Source organism: Tenrec ecaudatus, chromosome 17 (genome assembly GCF_050624435.1).
Source record: "Tenrec ecaudatus isolate mTenEca1 chromosome 17, mTenEca1.hap1, whole genome shotgun sequence".
Classification (NCBI taxonomy): Eukaryota; Metazoa; Chordata; class Mammalia; order Afrosoricida; family Tenrecidae; genus Tenrec; species Tenrec ecaudatus.
In genome coordinates this window covers 51,350,647-51,376,023 of record NC_134546.1, presented here as the reverse complement: position 1 = coordinate 51,376,023, position 25,377 = coordinate 51,350,647, and the positions used below count along the sequence as shown (strand labels likewise).

The 25,377-nt window shown below is 55.0% G+C and overlaps 1 protein-coding gene across 1 annotated transcript in view; it reads right to left on the bottom strand.

The window, feature by feature from the left end:
- RASGRF1 (Ras protein specific guanine nucleotide releasing factor 1) overlaps positions 1–20,824 on the bottom strand; it is a 101,748-nt gene extending 80,924 nt beyond the window's left edge. The window contains exon 1 of the mRNA XM_075535770.1: positions 20,549–20,824. Coding sequence (XP_075391885.1) covers positions 20,549–20,824 — 276 coding nt within the window. The remainder of the gene's footprint in view (positions 1–20,548) is intronic.
- Positions 20,825–25,377: the final 4,553 nt, after the last annotated feature.

Here is a 25,377-nt window from a genome sequence, read left to right as displayed (position 1 = left end):
TGAGACAGCGTGTGCTCTGGGTCTTTCCCTGGCATTGCGGAGTGGCCTCAAATGGGTTCCCATCACCTGTGGCCCTGGGGAGGCCCTGGGTGCGTTTTTAGTCTTACTTCCTTATCAGGCTGTGGCTGGGATCCAGGCTTAGGTGTGCAGCCTGGCTGTGGCCAAAGGGCCTAGGTGCTGAGCTGAGGCAGCAGGGGTTCCTGGCTGCTTGGGCCAGAGTTCTAAGAGGAGACCACTCGGTGGTCTTGGGAGCCTGCAAACGGCAGCTTCCCTTCTCTTCATCCTTTCTTTTCTCTCGTTCTTTTCTCTCTCTTTTTTCCCTTTGCTCCTTTCTGCCTCCTCTTTGATTCTGGCCTTCCTCCCTCACACCCCCATGTGTCTCCTCACCCTTCTCCCTGCTTCCATCCACTGCCAGGCTGCTGTCCATCTGAGCAGCAGCCCAGACCCTGGCCCTTGGCGGTGCCTTTCCAGCTTCCTGCCTCTTCTCTGGCCGGGGACTGGCAGTCGAAGCTCCCCTACCCAGAAGCCTGCACACGTGTCCCCAGGCTCCAGTGCTCTCGTGCACTTGCAGCGGGTTCCAAACTTCCTTAAAGCTGAAGCTTCAGGCTTGTGCTTGGGACATGGCTTAGGGAGGAGGGAGGAAGCATGAGCCCCAGAAGCCTTAGGGTGGGGAATAGGGTGGAGGGGGGCAGTCCCCACTCACCCACCGGAGCTGTACCCTGGAGTCAAAGCTCTGGAACCAAACCCAACTCACTGCCATTGAGTTGATTCTGACCTATCGATATCTATAGTTGATGGCCTAGAGAGCAGGGTAGAATTGTACCTTTGGCCTTCTGAGGCTGGGAATCTGTACGGAGTGGGACGCTTCATCTTCCTCCCAAGGAGCCGCTGGTGGGGTCAAATTGCTGACCTTGAAGTGACTCACCACACTGTTAGGGCTCTTGGAGGCAAAGCTAGAGGGCCTTCAAGAATGTTCCATCGCTCGCAATGGCTTCTTGCTTAAGGACCCACAGGGTGGTGGTCTGGGATGGGGTCCTAGCTTCCAGACAGGAGAACTAACCTGGATGAAATAGCTAGAATCCAAGTCACACCCAAAGGTCCCTAGAGTGACAGGGCTGGGTCGAAGTACAAAGGCAGGTTCTCCCAAAGTTGCAGAGTGAAATCAGATTCCCCCTGGGGTCCCATGTGAGGGAACCAGGCCAGGTCTTGGGCTTCCTGAGAATGAAGCAGAGACCAGCCAGAGACACCTGGCAGCTTCTCAGAGTGGGGAAGACAGACTCGCCCCAGAATAACCCTTGTGATTTAGTATGACCACACCGTGTGGTCCCCTGTGTTCGTGGGATCAGAGGTGGAGCGTCTGTGGAACAGCAGCATTCGCACAGCCCTGGGGACAGGGGTATTGAGGTGGGGGTATTGAGGCTGTTCTGGCTTACAGCAACTCCACCTCCAAGAGAGCGAAACACTGCCCAATCCTGTGCTCCACGCTCTACAGAGCCTCGGCCCAGGACCCCCGACACCAGCCGGGTCAGGACTCACATATGATCCATGTTCGAGACTGGAGGCTAGCTGCACAAACAAACCTGGGCCGTAACTGGGGTTTAATCTCACTGCCGAGAAACAGGCCCAGCCTCGCCCCCACCCCGTCACCAGATCACCAGAATCCGGGACGTGGAATCCAAAGCCCAAACAATGGCTCCCGTTTTTTTTGAGGGGAGTTGGGCTTGAGCTGTTTTGTATGGGATGGGAGCCTCTGAAGGCACTCACCAACTGCCAGGGGCATAGGCAGGACCGCACTGGGCAGGTTCAGCTGCACTGAACCTCCAGCTAGCTGAGCGGGGTTGGCGCCTATCTGCTTAGCCCCTGCTAAGATAGCCTTCACAGAACATGACTGGAAGACCACGGACAGGGCGTGGGGCTGCTCGGGGACTGTGGGGTCTCCTGGGGTACAGGACTTTCCCTGCTAAGCTGAGGCCATCCTGGGAAAACCCAAATGCTTGGCAACTCTACAGGGAGATAGAGCAGGTAGACACTCCAACAACTGGGCTTGGTATCTAGTGGCATCTCTCCGAGCCCCGGTTTCTTCAATGGCAGGCAAGCAGCTATAAACAGGGGTCATTAATAAAAACCAAAGGGCTTTGCACCTTTCCTCCTTAGGGAGGGAGGAGGGAGGAGGGGAGGGCCAGAGGAACAGTTCTGGTCCAGGCTTTGGAGACCCAGACATACGCCTTCCCCTGGAAGTCCATGAGTGACCAGTGCCACTGTCCCCAGAGAGCCCTCGGCTGTGCTTAAGCTGCTTGTAGTGGACTCCTGCTCTTTTCAAGTCGTGCCTGATCAAGAAATACCCGGGGCACCTGCCACCAAGGCCGCCTGGGCACCGAGTTGCCTGGTTTGTGGAGTGGGAGCCTCAGTGTCTTGTCCCTGCGGTACAGAGAGGGCCGCACCTATGAGTTAGTTTGCAACACAGACACAGCGAGGGAGGCACGGACTCTGCGCCCCAGGCACGGGCAATTGAGCTGGTTGGCAGGAGACAGGGAAGACAGGCTTTCCAGCTAGTGGCATGGCCGACCAGCCTTGTAGAAGCCCCCTGTGACTCTTTTCTAGGAGTGTGGGAGCCCGCTCAGAGAGCAAAGGCCCTGAGCCCACCCGCCAATGAAGCTTCTGTCTCTGGGGAGCATTTCTGCATGTGTGGAGGCTCTGTCCAACATCCCACACAGCCGGTGTTCAGGAGAGTGCACTTGGGAACCCGAGGAGCCAGAGTTGGGAGTCAATTTGGGCTCACATCTATTATTTATTTATATAGCTTGGGATCTTGGAGATGCCTCTTAATACCCATGGAAGCATTTTCTCTGTCACCAACTGGAACTGATATGCGACCCACTTTGGTGGCATTTTAAAAAGTTATACCAATCACAAGGATCAACCTAGAACCCCCTCCCGGGGGTACAAATAACGGAAAAGTCGGTGAGGGGCGGCAGAGGATGATGTAAGAGATGGAAAAAATAATCTATAATTTATCAAGGGTTTGGGGGGAGGGTGGGTGGGGGAGGGAGGGGGAAGAAATGGGGAGTGGATATCAGGGGCTCAAGAGGGAAAAGAATGCTTTGAAAATGATGATGGCGGCATATGTGCAAATGTGCTTGACACACTGGAAGAATGTATGGATTGTGATAAGAGATGTAAGAGCCCCCAATAAAAGTATTAAAAAAACCTAAGTTAATGTGAAACTCTTAGTTAAAATGTGGGTTCAATAATGGTTTTGAAACTAATGGAATCCTTGCAAGGCCCACATGATCATCAACCTGTCCATGGAAAATCACCAGGAAGTAGACGTGTGTGCCCAGCCACGCGGGGCAGAGGTATTATAAACTGAAGTCACCGCTGTGCCTGGATCTAGGGGTTATTACAGATCTTATTTTGGCATCTTCTCCATCATTTCAGCTCCTGTTTATTTCTTATTTCCTTCGTTGCACATACTCTGAATATGTTGTCAGGCGAGTCCAGTCCCTGGAGAAAGACATCATGCTTGGTAAAGGCGAGGGGCAGAGATGGAGAGGAAGGCCTTCAATAAGATGGCCTTTGCTCTCCGAGTGGGCCAAATGCACAGTGGCCGCATCAGTGGGCTCACTCAGAACAATTGTGAGCATGTGGCAAGACCGGGCAGTGTTGCCTTTCGTTCTCCATTGGGTTGCTGAGTCAGCACCGACTTCATGGCACCTAACTACAAGAAGAACAATAACAGCATCGTCTACTGGTCACCAAGTGCTCTCCTGTTTTCCTTTCTAATATCTCTGGACTCCATGCCTTCCTCCCATCCTCACTGTCATCTTCTACTCCAAGCCCCCATCCTCTCCCATTACAAGACAGCTCCCGTCTGCTTTCCTTGCCCCCACAGACTCGCTAGGAGTCAGCACTGACTGACGGCAGTGAGCTTGAGCTTGAGTCTTGCCTCCTTCAATTCATGCTGCTCGGCTAGGATTTGGACATGCCGCCTGGGCCTCTGCTCCCCTCCATTAAGAGAGGGGTGGGCTGGGATCCTCTAAGGGTTGATGGAAGTCTTCACTCTGGGACTACCCTCATGCTTTATGGGTCCCACTCAGCTCTCTCCCAGGCTGGCCCACTTCTCACTTATTGCGTCCTAGCTCCCTGTCCCTGGTCAACCTTTATGGTGGAGGTATCAGCTGGCCTTGTGCCTGATGTTCCAGTCTAGGGATGGGGCTGTGCTAGAGGGAATGTGATGTGGCTCCAGCCCTGTGTGCATGTCTGCGTGTGTGCGCATGCGTGTCTATCTCTGTATGTATGTGCTTGCCTTGGCCTGGAGTCCAGCCATTGGGGCAGCGCTCCCACAGTTTCCTTCAATCATGACCACCCATGCAGGTTCCCCGCAGGTTTCCCTGAACCCCTCTCATCTCTAGGGTCCCAGAGGAAGCCTCTCAGCCCCCTGGCCCATTCTTACCTGGGCAGGGTCACCCATGAGGATCTTCTGGCTGCCCTCCCAGCTTCTGCAGCACAGTGCGTGCTGGTTCTTCTCCAGCTCAAACTGCACTGCCCTGGGCCTTGGCTCCCTGATGAGCTCTCACTGGGTCCTGTCTTTCCTCAATGGGCCTCACGTGATGGCAGTGTTGGCTTCCACCAGCCCCTGGGTGCTTTCACACCAGAAAAGACATACCTGCCCCATTGCTCTCACCCCCCCCCCGCCCACTTTACTTGATAAGGCTCCCCAGAGCCTGGATAGAAGTCTAGGACCCTTCCTCTGATTCCCAGTGGTCTCATTTGAGTCCTCACGTCTGAGTCTCCCAGGTCTTCTGCTGGGGCCTCTGCTTTGTCCCCGTGTTAAGTGTAGAGCCCCAGACTCTGATGGGACATACCCGTGATGCAGCCTGGTGGTGTCATGGGTTACGTGTTGGGCTGCTCCCCGTAAGCAAGGTCAGCAGTTCAAAACCACCAGCTGCTCCACAGGCGGAAGAGAAGGCTTCTGTGTAACGCTTGCAGAACTATCCTTAGAAGTTTCTCGAATTAACCTGGTCTCTGTCTGTGGCTGAAAGAGTGACCTTGAGCCCTGGCATCATTCACAGTCTTGGAAACCCACAGGGGCAAGTCCTCCTCTGCCCTGTGAATCAGCACCAACTCCATGGCGGGCGAGTGAGTGACATGGACACAGACACATGCCTATGTGCACATCTTCAAAAAGCTGATGGAAAAATTTCAGTATCTTTTAATTCCATTTTCCCCATGAACTTTTTGAAGCTCTAATAGGCGCAGGGCTTTGGGAAGTCACTGGAAGGGGCATATGGTGAATGCCCTGGCTGCTGACCAAAGAATGGGGTTCACATTTACCCAGGGGTGCCTTGCAGGGACACCTTGGGGGTCACATAGATATGATCAGCCATTGGAAACCATATGGAACAGTTTGACTGAGACCCCCAGGTCACCCCGGAAGAACAGCTAAATTGCTGGCAGTGGTGCAGTCTTGGCTGGGGTGGCACTTTGTGCCATTTGACTCTTGAAGCATGGGGACACGCTACCAACTCTACAGTGTAAAAATGATGGAAGACAGGGGCTACTTAAATATCTGTCTGAGAGATGTAGTGACCGCTACCCCTATGCTGTCCATCCTGCAAGCTGTCCCCTGCACTGTCCAGTCACTACGATGCTCATCCTTGGACCCATGTTCTGACCTTCCAGAGAGTGGTCTTCCCTGAGTGGCCTCTGCTTCCTCTGGGAGCCGACGGCCTGTCCATGGGGAAAGTCTTGGGATTTGCAGCAACTCCATCCTCTACGTCAGTATTTGTTCCTTGCTGGTGACCCTTATACACACCCAGGGATACAAGGGCTCCTGCCTGGTTCAAAGGATTGTATCTTTCCATTGGGCACTCACACAAGGCCATCACCCTCCCAGTCCCAAAAAGCTTTCAGAGAGTGACTCCCCTGACTTCAGCATCTACTTATCTCCCAGCTCTCTAGGAGCTTGATGCCCCCTGCCCCAATCCCCAGCCTTCTTGTTGCCTTCAGGTCTCACCAGGAGACCCAGCATGGGAGGAGGATCCAGAAACACCCCTGTCCTCATCTCTGTCACCAGTACCTGCTTATCTCCCTGTAGTTCAAAACCACCACCTGCTCTGCTGGAGAAAGATGAGGCTTTCTGCTTCTGTAAAGAGTTACAGTCTTGGGAGAGGAGAGAGGGGAGAGGGGAGAGGGGAGATCTGCCCTGTAGTGTAAGGTCACTGGGAGTCAGAATAGACTTGAGGGCAGTGAGACTGAGAGGTCACTGGCAGTCTGTCAGCAGAGGTTGGCTCTTTGCTGGAGATCAAATAGGGTCCAGTGGAATTTCCAGATGAGGAAGAAAGGCCTGGTGATCCACTGCTGAAAACCAGTCAATGAAAACCCTATGGATGGAGCACTGTGGTCTGATCCCCCCGTGCTGGTCAGGCTGACTCAACTGTCTCGTCCCACATTGACAATAGTCGTTAATCTGTGCATCATGCAGCCAGTTCTGACTCAGCGTGACTCTAGTGGACAAAGGGGAACTGACCCGTAGGGTAGATTTCTCAGACTGTCATTCTGATGGACGCAGCCTTTCGTCCAAGGAGCTGCTGGTAGTGTGCACTGCTGCCTTTTCTTAGAGCAGCGCAATGGACGACTGTGGCCCCAGGGCATCTTCTGTAAGGTAGACATCACCTACCTTAACCAGTGCCCCGAATCTCCACGTAAGGACATAGACCTAGAAGCGCTTAGTGCACGACTCAAAACACACCCTCAGTCAGTGTCTGTGGGAAGAGTAAACACCATCTATCTGCAGCTCACACCCCGGGGGAGGAGTCCATCTGCTCTCGTGTAGAAGGGACGTTCCTGCAGGATATTAAAACAAAACACAAAGAGAAACCCAAACCCACTGCCACCGAGTCAGCTCTGACTCACAGCGACCCAATCGGACAGTGTAGAGCTGCCCCTGTGGGTTTCTAAGACTGTAACTGTTTATGGGAGTGGGAAGCCTAATTTTCCTCCCGGGGAGCAGCTGTTGGCTTTAAACTGCTGACCTTGCAGTTAGCAGCCAGACAGTAACCACTACAGAACCAAGGCTCCTGCACTGAATGCCATGCGTGAGGAGGATTTTGTGTACTGGTCAAGCGCATTATCTGCATGAATGGCTGAGAAAGGAGGTGGGCGGTCAGAAGCTGGGGGTTTTGAAGGTGAGAGCATCCCCCCCTCTCATTGCAATAATTATGCCCAAAATATTTGTTGTTTCAAGAATCTTCACATGCACCATTCCGCGACATACATTAGGTTGGTCATACTGCTTTGTTATGCCCTTGTGGGATGAGAATTTGAGTCAGGCTGGGATGGGAGTGGAGGGCAGCCCTCAGTGACCAGGACACTCCCCAAACTCAGGCCTTGGTCACCACAGTTGAACCAACCCCGCCCCTCAAAAGCAAGCAGACAAACAACGCTAACAGTGTATCTCAGCTCATGGCGACGCCGTGCCTCTCAGAACAGAACTGTGCTCTGCAGGGCGTTCAGGGGCTGCTTATTTGGAAGTAGATCACCAACTCTTTCTTCCGAGGCACCTCTGGGTGGACTTGAATGTTCTACCTTTCCGTTTGCTCCAACTAGGGACCTGGTCCCTTGGACCTAACCAATTCATAGCCATTGAGTTGATTCCGAGGCAGCGGGCCCCAGGAAAAAATAGAACTGTTCCCTCGGGTTTTTGAGATTGTAAATCTTTATGGGAGCAGAAAGCCTCAGTTTCCCCCCCCCCCCCCCGAGGAGTGGCTGGTGGGTTTGAACCATCAGCCTTGTGACAAGTCGCAGTTCAAGCATCATCCCACTGCCTTAGTGTCCCCATTGAGCGAACACTACTGGTGGAGACTGTTCCATCCTTCCTGTGGCAGCTAAGCCTTCAAAACCCACTTCCTGTTAGATCCGAGGAAGCCCAGTTGTCAAAGTGCTCCTTTTGACACTTGGTCCAGGATGACAGATGCCAGAGCAGCATGCTCAGCCCCCTCCCTGCCTGTGCCCCGTTCTCCTTCAATACTGTGTATGCATGGGTGACACAATCAGATGGGCAGCTGAGATAAGCGGTGCTGGAGCCGGGGGTTGAGGGGACTGTAGGGAGACTTAGAGGGTGGGTGATGTCACTGCTGTCCATCCAGTGTGTCTGCTTTTCAGGTTCAGGGTAGGTCTGCTTGTCCCCACCTCCTGACATCCAGTCTAGGGACTTGCCTGTGCAGTGAATTGGGTGGGGAGTGGGTCACTTCTGTGTGGATACACAGAGGGCCAGGGAGGGCCTGCCACTGTCCTTCCCCTCCGTTGTAGACTGGGAAGCAGGGGTCAGGATGGAGCCCCTCTCACTGAGGAGCAGAGTCCCCTGCCGGTCTGCGAGGGACAGAAGGCACCAGCAAGAAACAAACCTCAGTTGCATTCACTGGGGTTTGGGGCTGTTTGTTACTGCAGCACTGCCCGGCCTATCCTGACAAGTACACCACCGAGGGGATTCCAATGAGCAATGGCTGCGTCTAGACCAGAGCGGCGGGGAGAAATGGTGGATGTGGGAGGCGTTTAGGAGGTAAAACTGACAGCACCGGGGATGGTCCGAAGGAAAAGGAGGTGCCTGTGGCTGTCCTTTGAAGGCTGTGACTTCCTCACATGTGGTCAGGAACCCACAGGGATTTTGGGAGCTGAGATCTACTATCTTATCTTTAGACCCAGGGTGAGGCTGCCGATGTCTTGGTTCCAACGTGCTAGGGACCTGGGTGCCCGGGGCCAATGCTGCATGGAGGACAAGCCCTGTCATGCCGGTGACAGCTGAAGCCACGGTGGCTAAAATACATCTTCTCTGTGCTGTGAAGCACCCCTGGTGGTGCAGCGGATCCGCTCTCTGTTGCAGGTCCAACCCACTCACGAGTCCCCGAGGGGAGATCCAGAAATGTGCTTTGGTAAAACTTAGCACAGAGGTCAACGACAGCAGCAACAAACACTGCCAACCGCTCCCCTCCTCCCCCCCACACCTCCTACACCAAACCCATGGCTGTCCAGCTGGGACCGACTCACACTGGCCCTACAGGACAGAATCCAACTGCCCTGCAGGGTTCCTGAGGCTGTAAAGGCCCCGTGGGTAGACGAGTCCATGGCCAAGGGCTTGGCGTCAGTTTGCAACTTCAGGAAAGCAGACGGTGACTGGTCCCACACAGTGGCTGCGGGGTTCAAACTGCAGCGGCTGAGCTCTTGGGCAGCATGAGGCCTCCTTCCATCACAGCGACCAAACCGTGTGAGGCAGTTCTACTGGGCCCTGGGAGCTGCTCTGAGCCGGAAGTCGGCTCGATGGCACCCAGCAGGGACCGAGCTGTCAGGGCCGTCTGAGCCTCATCAAGTTTACCGCTCTTGGAGGCTATGACGGCAGCTGAGGAAACGGAGGCACGAGAGTTGGACTTCCCAAGCTAGGAGGGAGCCGAGCTCCGTCAATGAATGAGGTGGGAGGCTGGAAATCAAGGCTGCACTTTTTTTGGGGGGGCTGCGTGCGCCTCGCTGAGCCGGGGGTGTCCGAGTCTCCCAGCTGCTCTGTGCAGGACAGTCGCCCTCATGGAAGCATCTGGGTGTCAGCAGTGCTCTGGGCCCATCGAGTCCACCCATCGCCTGCGCTCGTGCGTAAACAATGGGGGTGCTGAGTCCTGTTCTTGGCAGTGTGCATGTAGTCACCGGCTCCCCCGTGGGTGAGACTCCCCCGGACTCCAGGGAAACGGGACCGTAGGGCGTGGATGCCTGTCCGTCTGACTGCCTGATGGTTCTCTTTGGTGCTCAGGGGGGTTAGAGGTTCCCACCCAAGCAGAAACGTACAGGGAGAGCCTGTGCCACGTTCCACTGTCTGTCCCCTTCCTTCTGTGTGTCTTGGCAGGCTGAGCAGTGTCCCCAGCCCGGGGCTGTAGAGCATGCGCTGCCTGTGGCTGAAGGGCCCTGGTTTTGATGACAGACGGGCTGAGAGCCAGCGTTGTCCTGAGCTCACTGTGGGACCTTGAATAGGTTACCTCAAGTCTCGGAGCCTTGGTTTTGCCATCCCTGAGATGGGCATGAGCGTGATTAGCGCCCGGGGCCGGCGGGGTGACTGCGGGAGTGCTGTATGTACCAGCGTGCGCGGCTGTGCCTGCTCCCGCCCAGGTGCTTGCTACATGCTGCGGATCTGGCCAGCGCTTTTGGTCTCCTGCTTTGAAAGACCCTGGGACAAGACCCGCATGCCCCGCGTGTCCTTGCTGGGGGGCGCTTAGCAACACCTACTGGCGAATGGCAAACGTATGTGGAAGTGTCCACTCTGATCTATCGCTCGCTCGCTGCCGTCAGCCAACGTCGACTCATTGCGAGCCTGGAGGGCAAGGGAGAGCCGCCCCTGCGGGTTTCCAAGGCTGTGGCTCTTGACGGGAGTACAAAGCCTCGTTTTTCTCCTGGTCCGCAGCCCATCGAGCACCCACTCGCCCCCAGCGCTCACTGATCTACAGCGACGGGCTTCAGAAAGTTCACAGAAACATGGACGTAAATTGCCCACAAGCGTTTTAAAGACCGCGTGCATGCGCGCTCGCATACGTGTGTGCGCTTGCGTGCACGTGGAAGGAGCCCGGCAGTGCAATGGTTAGGTGTTTGGGCGGCTGACAGAAACGTCGGTGGTTCAAAGCCATCCAGGGACGGTGGGAGAAAGGCGTGGTGTGCTGATCCTGTCAAGATGACAGACCCACCCCCTCCGAGACGGCACTCTTCTGTCCCATGGGCTCACACTGAACTGGCAACCTCACCGGCATGAGACGTTGGCTAAACGGTGGCGTCACGAGAGCAGAGAGACCAGTCTTCCAGGAGCAGCAGCCAGCATGCTCCCTCGGAGCGAGGATGGCGGAACCCTATCTTGCTTAGACTTTGGACGCGTCATTAGGCCAAGATTAATTGTGAGAAAGGACCTCATATGAAGCGGAGGGGCAGGAAGCCCTCAATGAGTTGGGTGGACGATGCAGTAGGCACCACCGTGGGCTCAAATGTATCCACAATCATGAGGATGGTGCAGGGCTGGGCAGTGGTCTGTGGTATTCGATGCACCCGGTGACCTTGGGTTGGAGCTGATTAGCTGGCACCTAATGACAACATGTAAAATAGTTGAGGCTTATTCTGGCCTGATGGACATGCAGGTGTGATTGTACCCACTTGGCCTCTGGAAGCAGGGAAATGGCAGACTAGGGAAGTTGAGTGACTTGTACAGCCACTGTGATGTAACAAGGCTCAGGGCCTCTGTTGGCAGGTAGATTGGCAAGACCACAGGCTCCCTGTCCTCCATCTGTGAGCAGACACAACAAAACCCGCTGTGATCCAGCCCATTCTGACAACTGTCCATCTTTACGGGAGCAGACAGCTTCATCTTTCTTCTGAGGAGCCGCTGGTGGGTGTTCAAGCCGCTGAGCTTAGCGTTATCGGCCCAATGCCGAACCCACCTTGCCACCAAGGCACTTCAGCTAAAGCCGAAACCAACAAACGCTCTGTCCGCCACTCAGTTCTGATTCACGGTGACCCTATAGGACAGGGCAGAACTGTCCCCGTGGCTTTCTGACACTAACTCTTTATGGGAGTAGAAAGCCTCATCTTTCTCCCATGGAGCAGCTGGTGGTTTCAAACCACTGACCTTGTGCTAGCAGCCCACTATGGAACCACTACACCACCTGGGCTCCCTTGAAAGGGAAGCGAACATCTTCCTAGCAGTGTGGCGAAGCTGAAAGGAGAGAGAGAATGCACTCGGCCCACAGGAAGCCCCCTTATCCCAATGTGATGCCCTCTCCCCCCCCACCCCTGGTGGCTGCACTCGGAGAAGAGGAAGTCAAGGGACCTAGCTAAGCCAGGCTCGGCAAGTGTGTAAAGCAGGCTGACCCCAACGCCACTACACAAAGGCTCTGCCCAGCTGGCACTGGCCGCGGCCAGCCTGCGCTTCCCCTGCCGTGCACCTGGCAGCCCCATCACTTCACCCCATGGGCTCTGGGCAACAGGGTGCCACCTTTGCAGCCTCTGGACACACCCTTCAGTGCGCTCCCCAGCTTTCCGTATGGGACTGCCGTTGTCTCCTTGATCAACATCTTAAAGCCCTTTGGTGCTCTGAGGCATCTCGGACTTGACTTCCCAGTGATGGCTCATCTCTTAGCTGTGATTCTCAGTGGCTTGTCAGGCAGTGGACTGGTTGTTCCTCCCCTCAGCCCCACCCCTGTAATGCAGCAGAATGCAATCACCTCCAGGACTGCTTAATCAGTCGGCTGAAAGGGGCTGTATCCTTGGTGATGTGGGCTGTCCCCAGTCTGTAGAGATGCTCTGGTAAACCTCCTTCTTCACCCTTATTCTTCTCAGAGTTCTCTTGCCTACAAGGGTGACCATGAGTTGGAGCCAATCTGACAGCATCTAACATCGTGCACACGTCTGCCTCCTGTCCTTGGGATCTGTAAGTCGGCGGATGTCGGCAGTCCCACACCTGACCTGGGGACTGGGGACTTGACAGTCCCAAATGGACCCGTCTGTGGGAACAATCGCAAGGATTGGCGCAGGACCGTGCAGTGTTTCGTTGCGCTGTGACCAGGGTCGCTCTGGGTTGGAGCTGACTCGATGGCACCGAATCACGACAGTCCCCACCAATGTGTGGGCTGATTCCTGGAAGTAAATCTTCCTAGGTGGAGGTAAATATTTCACTAGATCCTCTCAAGAACCCGGACTAAGACACTCTCCAAAACGGGGCTCATCACCTCCCACCCCCCTGAACCTGTTCCGCCTCTCAATTTTGTGGGTCAGGCTTTGCATCGCACCTGCAGGCACGTGGACAGAAGGTTGAATCCTTTCCTCTGTTACATTCAGCTGGACCCCTCCCCCCGACACACACAAACACACATACACACACACACAGCGCCAGTTGCTGTTGCGTCAGCTTCAGCTCATGGCAAATCCACGTGGGTGGAACCGTGAGTGGAACCATGCTCCCAAAAGTGGTCAGGGATGGATGAGCCAGAGATGGATGGCCAGACCTTTCTCTCGAAGCACCACTGGCCAGCCCCAACCCCCTAACCTTTCTGTTAGAAGCCTAGGGCTCAAGCATTTTCCTTGCTGGAGTGGGACTCGAATGGGACGTAAACCCTTCCAATTTGGTGCCTGAGTTGCCCCTGATAAAGCCTTCATACAGCCCTTCATTCCTCCATCCTTTCAGAGCTTTAGCATCTCTCACTGGAGCACTACAGCAGCAGCCCCTGGAGGCGAACCCTGCCTCCTGCCTCCTGCCCCTCAGTCCGCTCTCCTGGGCCTTATGTTCCAGAGGCGAAGAGAGACAAGCACAAACAACGGGCCAGATCTGTATAAAGTCATAGCCGACTGTGGCAAGTGACAGGAAGGAAGAGAAGCTTGCTGTTGGCGAACATGACGGAGGCATGGGGCTACTTTCACCCCATGCTGGGGGGAGGCCAGCCCTGCAGACTAGGGGGTCCCTGCACCAATGGAAAGGCCAGCAAGACTGACAGGCAAGGGGTCTCCAGGACTAACTATGTAGGATGCTCATCTTCCCAATCCATCTTCCTAACAGAATGGAGGAGCTGGTCATTCCCAGTGTGTGGTGGGAAGGCATTCCAGGTAGAGGGAACAGCGTCTGCAAAGGCCTTGAGGTAGGAAGAGGAGTATGGGGAGGAGCAGAAAGACTCATCCTGAGCAGGGCGCAGGAGGGAGGGCAGTGGCTGGAGGGATAGTGCTAGAGGCAGGTAGAGGCTGGGGTTTCTGGGTCCTGCAGGTCCTGGTTAGCAGGTGGGATGCCCCAGCCCCCAGAAAATGCACTGGGGAGCTCCTGATGGGGTAGGACCACGATGCTGCTTTGCATCTGTAGAGACCACAGAGGCACTTAATGCTAGCAAGGAGGGGCGGCTGTGGGACCAGGATGTGGTTGATCAATAAATCAAGAGTGGCCCAAGGAGCTCCCGAACGGAGGTAGGAGCGGGGAGCGAGTCTGAGTCTTTGCGAGAGCGAATTTCCAGTGTCTTCCAGCCTTTCCATTTCTCTGGGTGATGTGAACAGTGTAACCTCATTGCTATCCAGGAAACGGGTGTTTCAAGCCCACCCAAATGCACATTGGAAGAAAGGCCTGGTGACCATCTTCTGAGACATCCGTCTTTGAATGCCTTGTGGAGTACGCTCCTACTCCGACACACGTGGAGTTGTCATGAGTTGGAATCGACTCAACGGAACCTGCTTTTCAATTGAAAAAAAATTTGGGGGGGTGGTGCTGTTATTACTGGGGGGGGGGGAGAATCTAGAAGAGAGTTCTGCACTACAATGTGACGGCTTGTAAGACTAAGATTATCTGCAGGATCCGGCCCCGACATGGTGCTGAGCAATGAAAGGTTTACTGGGTGACTACACAAGACTAAACTTTCCATTTCAGCTCGTGCATGTACCACCTGTCCCTGGTCCACTGTCATCTGTCCTTGGTCCTGGTCCCACTGACACCAGACAAAAGGACCTGATACTGCTTCATCTCTTTCAAGGTGTAATTACTGAGCCCCTTCCACCTGTAGGGACGCTTGGGGGTAGAGCAGGGAATGAACACCCCATGCAGGCAGTTTCCAGTGCTACCTTCTTCCACTACCGTGCAGCTGGTGTTTCTTGATGGCTGAGAGGCTGACCACACCACCTCAGGGAGGTCAGGAGGGTGTGCTTTGCAGTGGTAAGAGCCCAGTAGCAGAGTGAGACAAGTCAAAGAATGAGCCCAGTTTCTACCACAGAATAGAGGACACCGTCATAGCTTCAGGGCTTGGATTCATCCATGTGGACCTGGCCCACTGGCAACATGTACTGTGACTGAGGACCAGGCCTGGGAGGAAAAGCTCCAGCCAGGCAGGCAGCAGGATCCCTGTGGCTCCCAGAGTCCCTGTGTAGTCCAGGTGGTTAATGTGCTCACCCGCTCTTCTGAAGGTTGGAGGGCCAACTCCATCCACAGGTGCCTTGCGAGAAAGGCCTGGCGATCGACTTCCAAAGGCTGCGCTACTGCAAATCCTGTGTGCACAGTCCGGCCTGACACACAGGGGACCCCCCAGGGCCAGGAAGGCTCCACGGCAACTGGTCAGGTGGCTCTTAATGTCCGTGTTACCACTCACATCACTGGGAGGCTCAGCCTGGCATAGGGGGGTTTGGCTACATCCCTTCAAAGTCTGGCCTCTGTCCTAAGTGGATCAGGAACTTGGTCCCCAATTTTGACCACTCCTGAGCTGGGGGTGTCCTGGGGTTATTTCAGGTGACCTCTGCCACCCACTCCAAGGATCTGGCTGGAAGTTTTACTTCAGGGGGCTTCCAATGACAGTGGGAGAAGCCAGTATAGGATGACCACGCAAAAGCAGGGGATCGAAGACCAAGGGCCAACGATGAGGGAAGTGGAACTGAAGCTCTAGGGGCAAGGCTCGCAGGCTGTAGGGTATGGAGGGGAGGAGGTTCAGCCCAGGGAGGGGTCCTGTAGCTGGCTGTGAGCATGGGGGGCATGGCTGTACCAGTTTGACTCTATGAAGCCTGAGGACCAGGCAGGACTGCAGGACATTGTGGCTGCCCCAGCAGAGATGGACCAGTCCTGGAGCAACCAGGCCAGACTGCATCACATTGAGATGAACCCCGTACTCTGTACCTGGGTTCCCAGGGCACCTGTATGACTTGTTAGCAGCACATCTCTGCAGCACTGGGTTTCCCCTTGAGCTGCCCCTGTCTTACTAAGGGCACCAGGGCCTGTGACCATCAGCCTCTTAAGTCTGAGGCACGGCACCCAGTCTGTCCCCTGGAAAGGAAATGTGGCACTAACACATGACAACCGGGTCCAGCGTGGTCAGTACCGGGGGCCAACTGTGTGCTTTGTTTGTCCTTGGGTAATAAAGCATCCTTGCTGGCCACTGGATGGGTGCCCAGCCCAAACTTGGTTTCCAGTCCTTTGGAAACCATCTCTGAGTCTTCCAAGAGGAAGCTGCAGGTGAACATGATGTCTCTGTATGGCCCTATCTTCACCAGATAGTAACTCATCATTGGTGTGGCCAACCAGGAAACTGCTGGCACGCAGCAACCCAGTACACAATGAGGATGGATCTCTGTGATCACAGGGTTTTCCGTGGCTCACGCTAGGAAGCTGATTACAAGGCAAGGAGCCTGGGTGGTTACATGTTGGGCTGCGGCTAATCACAAGGTCAGCAGTTCAAAACATCATCTGCCTCTTGGGAGCAAGATGGGGCTTTCTACTCCTGTGAAGCGTTGAAGTCTGGCAACCCACAGGGGCAGTTCTACCTGTCCTACAGGGTCACCATGAGTTGGAATCGACTTGTGAATGAGTTTTGAGATCAAAGGCCTCTCTTCCTGATCTGTCAGTCTAGAACATGGTTCTCAACCTGTGGGTTGGGACTGGGGTCGAGCAACCCTTTCACAGGGGTCACCTGAATTAGAACAGTAGCAACATTACAGTGATGAAGTAGCACCGAAAAGAACTTTATGGTTGGGGGGTCACCACTACATGAGGAACTGTATGAAAGGGTCACGGCATGATGCAGGTAGAGAACCACTGGGCTAGAAGCTCTGCTGAAACCCGTTGGGTATCCCAGCAGCATGCAAGCCGCCACAGACAGCTGGGTGGTGGCTGCACCTGAGTTAGGTGCTCTCCGCGGGAACCACCTTAGTCGCCCACATAAACCCAAACTGCTCATTATCATTGAGTCAATTCCAACTCATCGCCTTGTCTTTCTCCCACAAAGCAGTTGGTGACTTTGAACTGCTGACCTTGCAGTTAGCAGCCCAATACATAACCACTGCACTGGAAAGCTCCTCATATAGAGGGTGCAAAGTCTACTACCAAACCACCCCTCCCCCAGATATTAACTTGTCTTGTGCTGTTGAGTTGATTCCAACCAATGGTGACCCCAATGGGTGAAGGAGTTCCCGAGGGTTTTTCCTAGGCTGTAAATCTTTATGCCAGAGCCCTGGTGGCGCAGTGGTTAAGTGTTGGCTGCTCATGGAAAGGTTGGTAGTTTGAACCCACCAGCTACTCTTTGAGAGAATGATGTGAAAGTGTGCTTCAGTAAAGATTGCAGCCTGGGAAACCCTACGGGGCAATCCTACTCGGTCCTATAGTGTCACCATGAGCCAGAATCGACTCTGTGGCATCGTGTGTAGTTTCCGGTTTCATCATGATGGAACATCAGCAGACCGTTTCTCCCATGGGACATACTGGGTGGGGTGGGGTAGAGGGGAGTCACTGCCAACCTTCTGGTGATCAGCTACGGGCAAACTTCCTGTGCCACCCATGAACCTGTAGATACTAGCCAGTCCAGTCCAGTCGGCCACCTCTTTGAGGCTTCATTGTTTTGGCACTCTGCCCGATGCCCAGCAGGTTTGAGTCAAGGTTTCCCATGGGCCCAAACACAAGGCACATCTGGTCATAGAACAGCCTGAAGCTGGGCCTCTTGCATTGGGCTCAGCGGTGGGCACCCCAGTCAGGGGTAAACATAGAGCAGCCCCGAGGCCGTGGATTTTATGTAAGTATTTAGGAAGGACATGATTTTCTTGCATAGACATAGATGCGAAGGGAGCAGTATCTACTCTTCCACACATGCCACATTTTGGCTCGGGCAGGATGTGATGTTGATGCCTGTGAGATGAGACCTGAAGACATCCCTTCCCTGAACAGCATGGGACTGGCACCTGTGACTCTCAACACTGTTCTGTGCACCAGGGCAGGGGGCTACCCACGTGCAGGCATTGGAGGAGTTTGCTGGTGCTCTGGGGCAACCCTTCTGGCTCAGAAGGTGTGCCAGTCTACAGCTGGTTTTGCATTCCCGTCTTTCCCATGAGCCACTGCTAACAAGATTTGATCCTGGAGCCAAGATGGAAGGATTTAGAATCAGTGTCAGCTTACCCAAAGAGTAAGGTAAGCACGGACTCACCTACGCTCCCTCAGAAACCTACAGGGAACAGTGCTACATCGCTGATGTGAAACCCGTGTGGAACTGTTCACTACAGGTTAGCAAGTAAGCACAAATAAGCCCATGCTTATCTTGCTTCCTGGGTACCCGGCCCGTTTGGAATCAATAGAGAGACCCGTCTTTAGAAATTCTTAGACATTCTATGAATTCTCGGTCTGATTCTGCCATTGATGTACTGCGTGACCTCAGAAATGGCCTTTCCTCTATGGTCCTCAGTTCCTCTCCCCTCAGCTTCCTCATCTGTAAACTGGGAAGACCGGTCGGACAAGCTCTGCAGGTCCTTTCAGCTTGGGCATTCTATGAACTCAGGTCTTCAGTGTCTATGCTACAAAAAAACAAAACAAAACACAAGAACCCCAAATCACTGCTTCGGAATAAATTCTGATTCATAGACACCCTATTGGATAGAGGATCAAAGACCCTGCTCCCTAGGATTTCCAAAATTTTTAATAAAAAAATCATTTTGTTGGGGACTCGTACAACTCTTAGCACAATCCATACAGCCACCCATTGTATCATGTACATGTTGCCCTCATCATTCTCAAAACATTTGCTTTCTACTTGAGCCCGTGGTGTCAGCACCTCATTTCCCCCCTCCCTCCACACCCCTCCTTCCAAATCTTTATGAAGCAGATTGCCTCATCCTTCTCCACAGGTGGGTTCAAACTAAATAGAGACAAGGCAAACCCAAGGCCATCGAGTTGATTCCGACTCATAGGGACTCTATAGGAAAGGAGACCTGCCAGGTCTTAAACTGCCCAGGTGAGTATAATTCAGATTCCACTAAAATCTATTTAGATTCAGCTCAAATGTTTTCTGAGTACACTGCCACATACAGTATTTCATGTAGCTTTCTCAAACGTCAGAAAGTAGGTGTTACTACCACCATTTGGCCGATTGCGTGCAGTTAACCAAGGTCACACAGCCAGGAAGTGGCAACTCTTGAGATTTAGTCTCAGGCCTGCCTGATTTGTGTCCAGGCTGCTGAGAACTGATGCTCTCAGCCCACTGCCCACTTGGCGGCCCCCAGCTCTCCCTCCCTGCCTGCTAAGAGCTCAGCTGAGGGCTGGAGGTCACTGGTAGGTACACGTGGACCTTGGCTCTCCAGGGCCGGCAGTGTTCTGCAGAGCGGAGAGGCCCCATCTGTGCTCAAAGCGCAAGGGAGCTGCCTGCTCTCTCCTACGTGTTGCCATCTGGAAGGCCCCCGCCTGCCACTCGAGGCTTGCCATCCCCAACACCCACCCTCAAAAATTCCTGTGCCTGTTTCCCAGCCCCTCGAAAACATTTCCCAACACCAGCAGGCAGAGGTGTGTGTGTGTGTGTGTGTGTGTGTTTATGCCTGTGTGAGCCCACCGAACTGGGCTCTTTGTGAGACGAGAGGGCAGTCGATCCGCAGGACAGGGGACTTCCAACCCCACTTTATTCCAACCAACCCATCAGCAGCAGTCGGAGCGCTGCCAGGTTCTGGAGCGCTGGGTTGCCTTCACGAGGTGGCCCTAAGTTCGAGCCAGCGAATTTCTCTCTTTCCGGCCTCATCGTCCTCCTCGAGGCAATTACCAGTTACTTGAGTTCAACCCATTTCAGGTCCCTCCCAGCGGTGGCATTTGGGATCCACTCTTATTTACTTGGCCTTCCCAGAGGCAGGAGCTTGGGCTCCGTGCCTTCTGAGAGCGCATCCAGCTTAGACATTGCTCTCTCCGGGTCTGGCTATTCCCACGCCGCAACTACAGGTGCCCCTCCCCCCCGCCCCCCTCCCCCCGCCAAAGGCGCAGCCCACCCGGTCCAGGCTCCCGGCAGGGCTAGGCCTGGCCCTTCAGCCCAGCAGCGCGGTGAACGCCAGGGCTGTGCACCCCGGCGACTGCGGCGGCGGCGGCGCAGGGGGCGGGGGAGGGCCCAGCGCCCACTTTTCCCGCGGCCTCCGCAGCAAGCCCGCGTCCCAGCTCCGTCGCGTCCACGCACTCTTCCAAACCCCACGGTTTGCTGCTCCCGCCCCGAGTCGGCGGGGCGCCTGTCGCCGCCGCTCGGTGGCACCCCACCTGCCCTCCGGCTTCCGCAACCCCCAACTCCGAGGAGCTAGCGCAGTCTTTCTCCACCCCCACCCCCACCCCGCTGCGGCTAGGCAGGGGGCCGCGGCGCTCGGACGCCCCGGGCGAACCCTCCCCGAGCCCGGGCGCGGGCGGTCGCTCGGCTCGCTGCGGCCAGACGCCCCGGGCTGCGGGGAGCCGGCGGGAGGGTAGGGAAGGACCACGTTTGGCTGGACTTGGGTCCGGATCCATCGGCTCTATCGGATCCCTCGGACCCCATCCCCCTCCGCCTCTCGGGGTCTCGGGCTCTCTGCCCCTGACTCCCACGGGTGCAGCTCGCCAGGCGCAGGGCAGCCGCAGCCCGCACCTACTCTGCTCCCGCAGTCCCTGCGCCCTCTGCTCGCCGCAGGGTCACTCCTCCGGCTGCTTCCCACCCGCCTTCCTCGCCCTGGGCGGCGAGGGTCAGGGCGCCAAAGTTCGGGCGCACGGGTCAGCCGCAGGGCCGCGGTCTCGGCCCCGGAGGTCGGGGCGCGGCGCTCGCCTCACCTGTTTCTCCAGCGGCTCCTTGGCCGAGAGCGCCGGCTTGGGGGAGGGCGCGCGGTCGCAGACGCAGCCCTCCAGCAGGTAGAGCCCCGAGGGCCGCGAGCTCGAGTCGCTCTCGAAGTAAAAGAGCAGGTTCTGCAGCAGCGCGAACCACTTGGTTTGCCATTTTGTGTTGTCCGAACTCCGCTTGCTCAGGTAGCCCTTGCGCGTACCGTCCTTGCGCGCCAGCAGTCCCAGGGACGCGACGTGGCCATCGTTGAGCCGGATCCCCTTCTGCATGGTGCTCGGAGGCCAGCGCGACCCCACGCGCTTACATCTTCTCCGCCCGGCACCCCGCAGACCCCAGCCCGCGCGCGCCGCGCGCTCCCCCTCTCTGGCGCCCGCTGGGTCGCCTCCCTCCCTGGGGCCTCCAAATGGCTACAGTCCCGGGCCTGGCGCGGGACCGCGGCTTCCCGGGTCCAGACGTGCTGTTCCCCGCCCGCACCTCTCCTTCGCTCCCCGGGCCCGGGATGCGCCGTCCGACCCGCCTCGGGCGCCGGGCAAACTGAGGGACTGGCGAACTGCGCGCTGGCGAGGGGCAGGCGGAGTCATGTGACGCGGATCCCTCGAAGAGCCCGTTTGAGCAGTGGGGATCGGGACACACGCACGCAGCCCCGGCGAGGCGCAGAGCGCTGGCAGGCTGCACCTCGGCGGCTCCCTCCCCCTTCCTCCTCGGACGGACACACACACACACACACACACACACACACACACACACACACACACACACACAGAATCACACACACACACACACACACACACACAACCCCTGTCTGGATCTCCCCTCCTTCCCCTTTTGGATGCTTATAAAACAAATCAGATCAATTTTCGTTTAACCCACTGCAGGAACCCCCGAGACTCGCCAATCAGGGAGTTTGGATTTTTGGGCCCCATCGCGGCGCACTGACGCCCCGGGGGGGTTAAATCCCAATTGTTGTTTTCTCCTCCGAAGGCTTCCCCACCCCCCTCGGATTTTATTTTCCCTAATTCCAGGTGGACGGGGCAGGTGGGGGCCCACGTCGCTTGGTAAGCGCTTCCAGCCCTGATCTCGGCGTACCGGACCAGGTCACGTTCATGTCCGCATCTAGTCGCGATCCTGGCCGCTTCCCCCAGCGACCTGAGAACAATGCAGGGGGAAGGTGCGCCGGAGAGAGGGGAAGGTGTATTTTATTTTATTCTGAGCATAATTACCGGCGCCACCCCCTGCGCCCTGAGGTCTGACTGGCGAGCCTCTGCTGGGAGTTTTCTGCAAATATCCCCCAAAGCCTGAAGGCGGGCTTCAAACGCAGGCGCCGGGGACCATGGGAGCCTTCAAATAGCTGCGCTGGCGCAATGATACCTTAATGATAGATTTTCCGTTCTTATTTTTAGCTCCCATTCGCCTACACAGTTACACGGCATTTATCCGGGAACGTCACAGGGCCCGCCGCACCGGGCGGGCGAGCCCGGGGAGCGCGCACCGCGTCTGCCGCAGAGGGCAGCGGCCTCGCTCGGGCCAAGCGGCGGCGTTCGCATCGGGGACGGGCCAGCGCTCAGCTGTGGGGAGGGAGGACACCATCTTCCTGCATGGGAACCAGTGGGGACACACACACACACACACACAGCTGGCCGTCCTGCAGTCCTGGGGTGGGAAACATTTCCGGGGGAGGGACAGACCCAGTCGCAGCCTCAGTTCCCCGCCACCCACCACCACCAGGGCCACATTCGGCGGCGGGGGTGGGTGGGAGTGGGGGTGGGAAGGGCTCTCGGGAAGGACTCAGGATGCCGATTTTCCTTTAGAAATCAGAAAAAAGAACAAGCCGGAGCTTCTTCAACAGTCTTCTCACCTGGAGAGGGACCTTCCCCTATGACTGTTAGCTTTGGCCCTCTTCCCAGAGGGCAGAGTTTCCCAGACGAACCTCTTAAATCAGGCTTGCTTCAGCAAAGATCTTTTATTAGGGAGCCTGTTCTTGTTAGCGACTTGTGATTATTAGGATGAGGCTGAGAAAACGTCAGGGAAGGAACATTGTTCTTTCTAAGTGTTTCGATCAATTAAGTGATTTGATCTTCACACACCCTATGGACCCCCCCCCCCCCAATCCCTCAGTCAAAGCAAGTACAGATGAGCAAAGGAGGCAGGGGAGGGCTGACCTTGTTCAGAGCCACCCCGCTAGGGTGTAGCATCGGTTGATTTGAACCTGGGCAGTCCGGCCCCAAGGTCTTTGCCCCTTAGTCAATACAAGACACACGTCCCCACAGAGTCGAACTGCCTCTGTGAGTTTCTGACACTGCAATTCTTTATGGGAGTAGAAAGCCTCGCCTTTCTTCTGGGGAACGGCTGGTCGCTTTGAACTGTTGATCTTGCTATGGCTGTGAGCCCTGGTGGTGTGGTGGTTAATAGCCGGGCAACCATCCTCATGGTCGGCAATTGAAAACCACCAGTAGCTGCCTGGGACAAAGACTGGGCTTTCTATTTCGGTGAACAGCCACAGTCTCAGAAACCCACAAGGAGTCGCTGTGAGTCAGCATTGACTCGATGGCAGTGAGATGCTATCACTGGGAAACGACTCAATGATGGGAAAATGAGTTGGGCCAAATCCATCCCAGCCCTCTGGCTGAGCAGGGAGTCAGGACCCAAGTGAACTATTTTGGCAAGAGCCCTCACGTGGAGACAGAAGATGAGACTTTACCTCTCTCTCTCTCTCTCTCTCTCTCTCTCTCTCTCTCTCTCTCTCTCTCTCTCTCTCTCTCTCTCTCTCTCTCTCTCTCTCTCTCTCTCTCTCTCTCTCTCTGTGTGTGTGGTGACTTTGAGCAACTCTCACTAACTCAGGCCTGTCTGAATCAGTGCAAAGCTGACACTGTACTGTCTCCCAGGGCCACCATCGTGAAGGACCACAAATTAGGGTGGCTGATAAGAACAGAGTTATCGACTCACAGTGCTGGAGGCTAGGGATTTGAAATCAGTCTGCTGGCAGGGCCATGGTCTCTCCCAAGGCTCCAGCAGAAGATCGATCGTCCCTGGTCTTTCCAGGCTGGCCGCAGGTGCTCCTTGGCTGGGAGTTACAGCAGACCTCCGTGGCCACATGTCTGCTTTCTCTGTGTACCTGTCTCTGTGTCTTTCTTCCTCTTTTATAAGGACATCACTTACGGTATATTCGATTAGGACCTACCTGGCATGACCTCATGCTAACTTATAAGTCTTCAAGAACCCTCTTTCACATTCGTGAGTATTAGGGGTTAGCCTTCAGCACATTTTTTCTTTTTTTCAGGATAGAATTCAATCCATAATAATCATGGGACTACTCACCTCGCTGGGCCAGAGGGTTGAATGAGATACTACACTGGAAGACATCCAACTCAGGTGTTGCTACGGGGTAAGTGATGGCTTCTAGTTGGACTGCCAACTGTAAGGTCAGAGGTTTGAGCCCATCAACCTCCCTGTGGTAGAAAGAGAAGGCTGTCTGCTCCTGTCAAGATCTGCAGTCTGGGAAACCCTATGCAGGGTCATTAAAGGTCAACACTGACTGGATAGCAATGAGCCTTTTGAACCTATGGTAGATGTTTGATGAAGTTGATGACATCATTGGCTAGTGACAGAAGGACCAGCGTCACAATGTCCATCCTGAGTGGTGGTGGTGCTGAACGTGTAGCCTGCACAGGGTGACACTGTCGGAGGAGTGATACCAAAATGACCATCGGTAAAATGTTTGTCTACTGTTTCAGCAGTGAGTCGTTATTTTAAACGACAATATCTCTGTAGTTAGGTTTAACAGCAAAGCCATTTTTCATAAGCTCGGCTTAGATACATCAATATATCTATAAGGCCAAAGCTCTATGCTAACTTACCTTTTAATGGGCCCCTGCCAGAACTGTCATTATTACCTAATGTGTTAGTCTGCGTACATTAGAGAAAAAAATCCACAGAAACTCACGTATAAGAGAGTTTTATATAAAGGGTAAGTGCACATCAAGAAAACATCCCAACCCAGTGCTGACTAAGTCCACAAGTTCAACATTAACCCATATGTCTGACACCAATCCACAAAGTCCTCCTCCATCTCACAAAACACATGAAATGATGCCGATGGCAGGAGGAAAGCCGAGTCAGTGAATGTGTAAGCATCTCGGCGTTGGCAGGGGTCTCCACACAGCTGCTCTGGCACCCAGGGCTGCACAGGGGTAGATACATGCGACTTCTCCACGGGGATGTCCTTCAGGAAGTGAGCCTTGCCAGCTGAAGCAGGGAACTGGCTAAGGCAGCTGCACCCTACTCCAACCATCACAAAGCAAGAGACCTGAGAATTCGAAGGGAATACTCACCGAGCCATTTATCACTCCGCCCTTCAATTAACTCCACATGTGTTTATCAGCCAGGTTGTCACCATTAACTAGCTACCCCACCTAATGACAAAGACGATTCCGACCACCTGGTTTCGTTTACACCCGCTACAAGCAACCACTGTTGTTTTCTTTGCTGTCGGTGTTTTTATACTTGGTGATTTTGTCCAGTTTTCTGGCGCTTTAACTACATTCCTGTGGGAATAGTTAATTGAGAACCCCTGTCGATACCTTTTCTGAGACTTACTGCCATGGGGTTGAATCAGACCCATAGAGACCCTGCAGGACAGAGCAGAACTGTCCTGTGGTTTTCTGACGCTGTGAATCTTTACTGGAGTAGAAACCCTCATGAGCAGGAAGCAGTGGTGACAGGAAAAGGAGGAGAAAGAGAAAGGCTCCCTCCCAGTAATACTGCTGCTACTAATACTACTCTGATTCAAGACACAAAGATTTGACAATGGTGTTGTGAGTGTTCA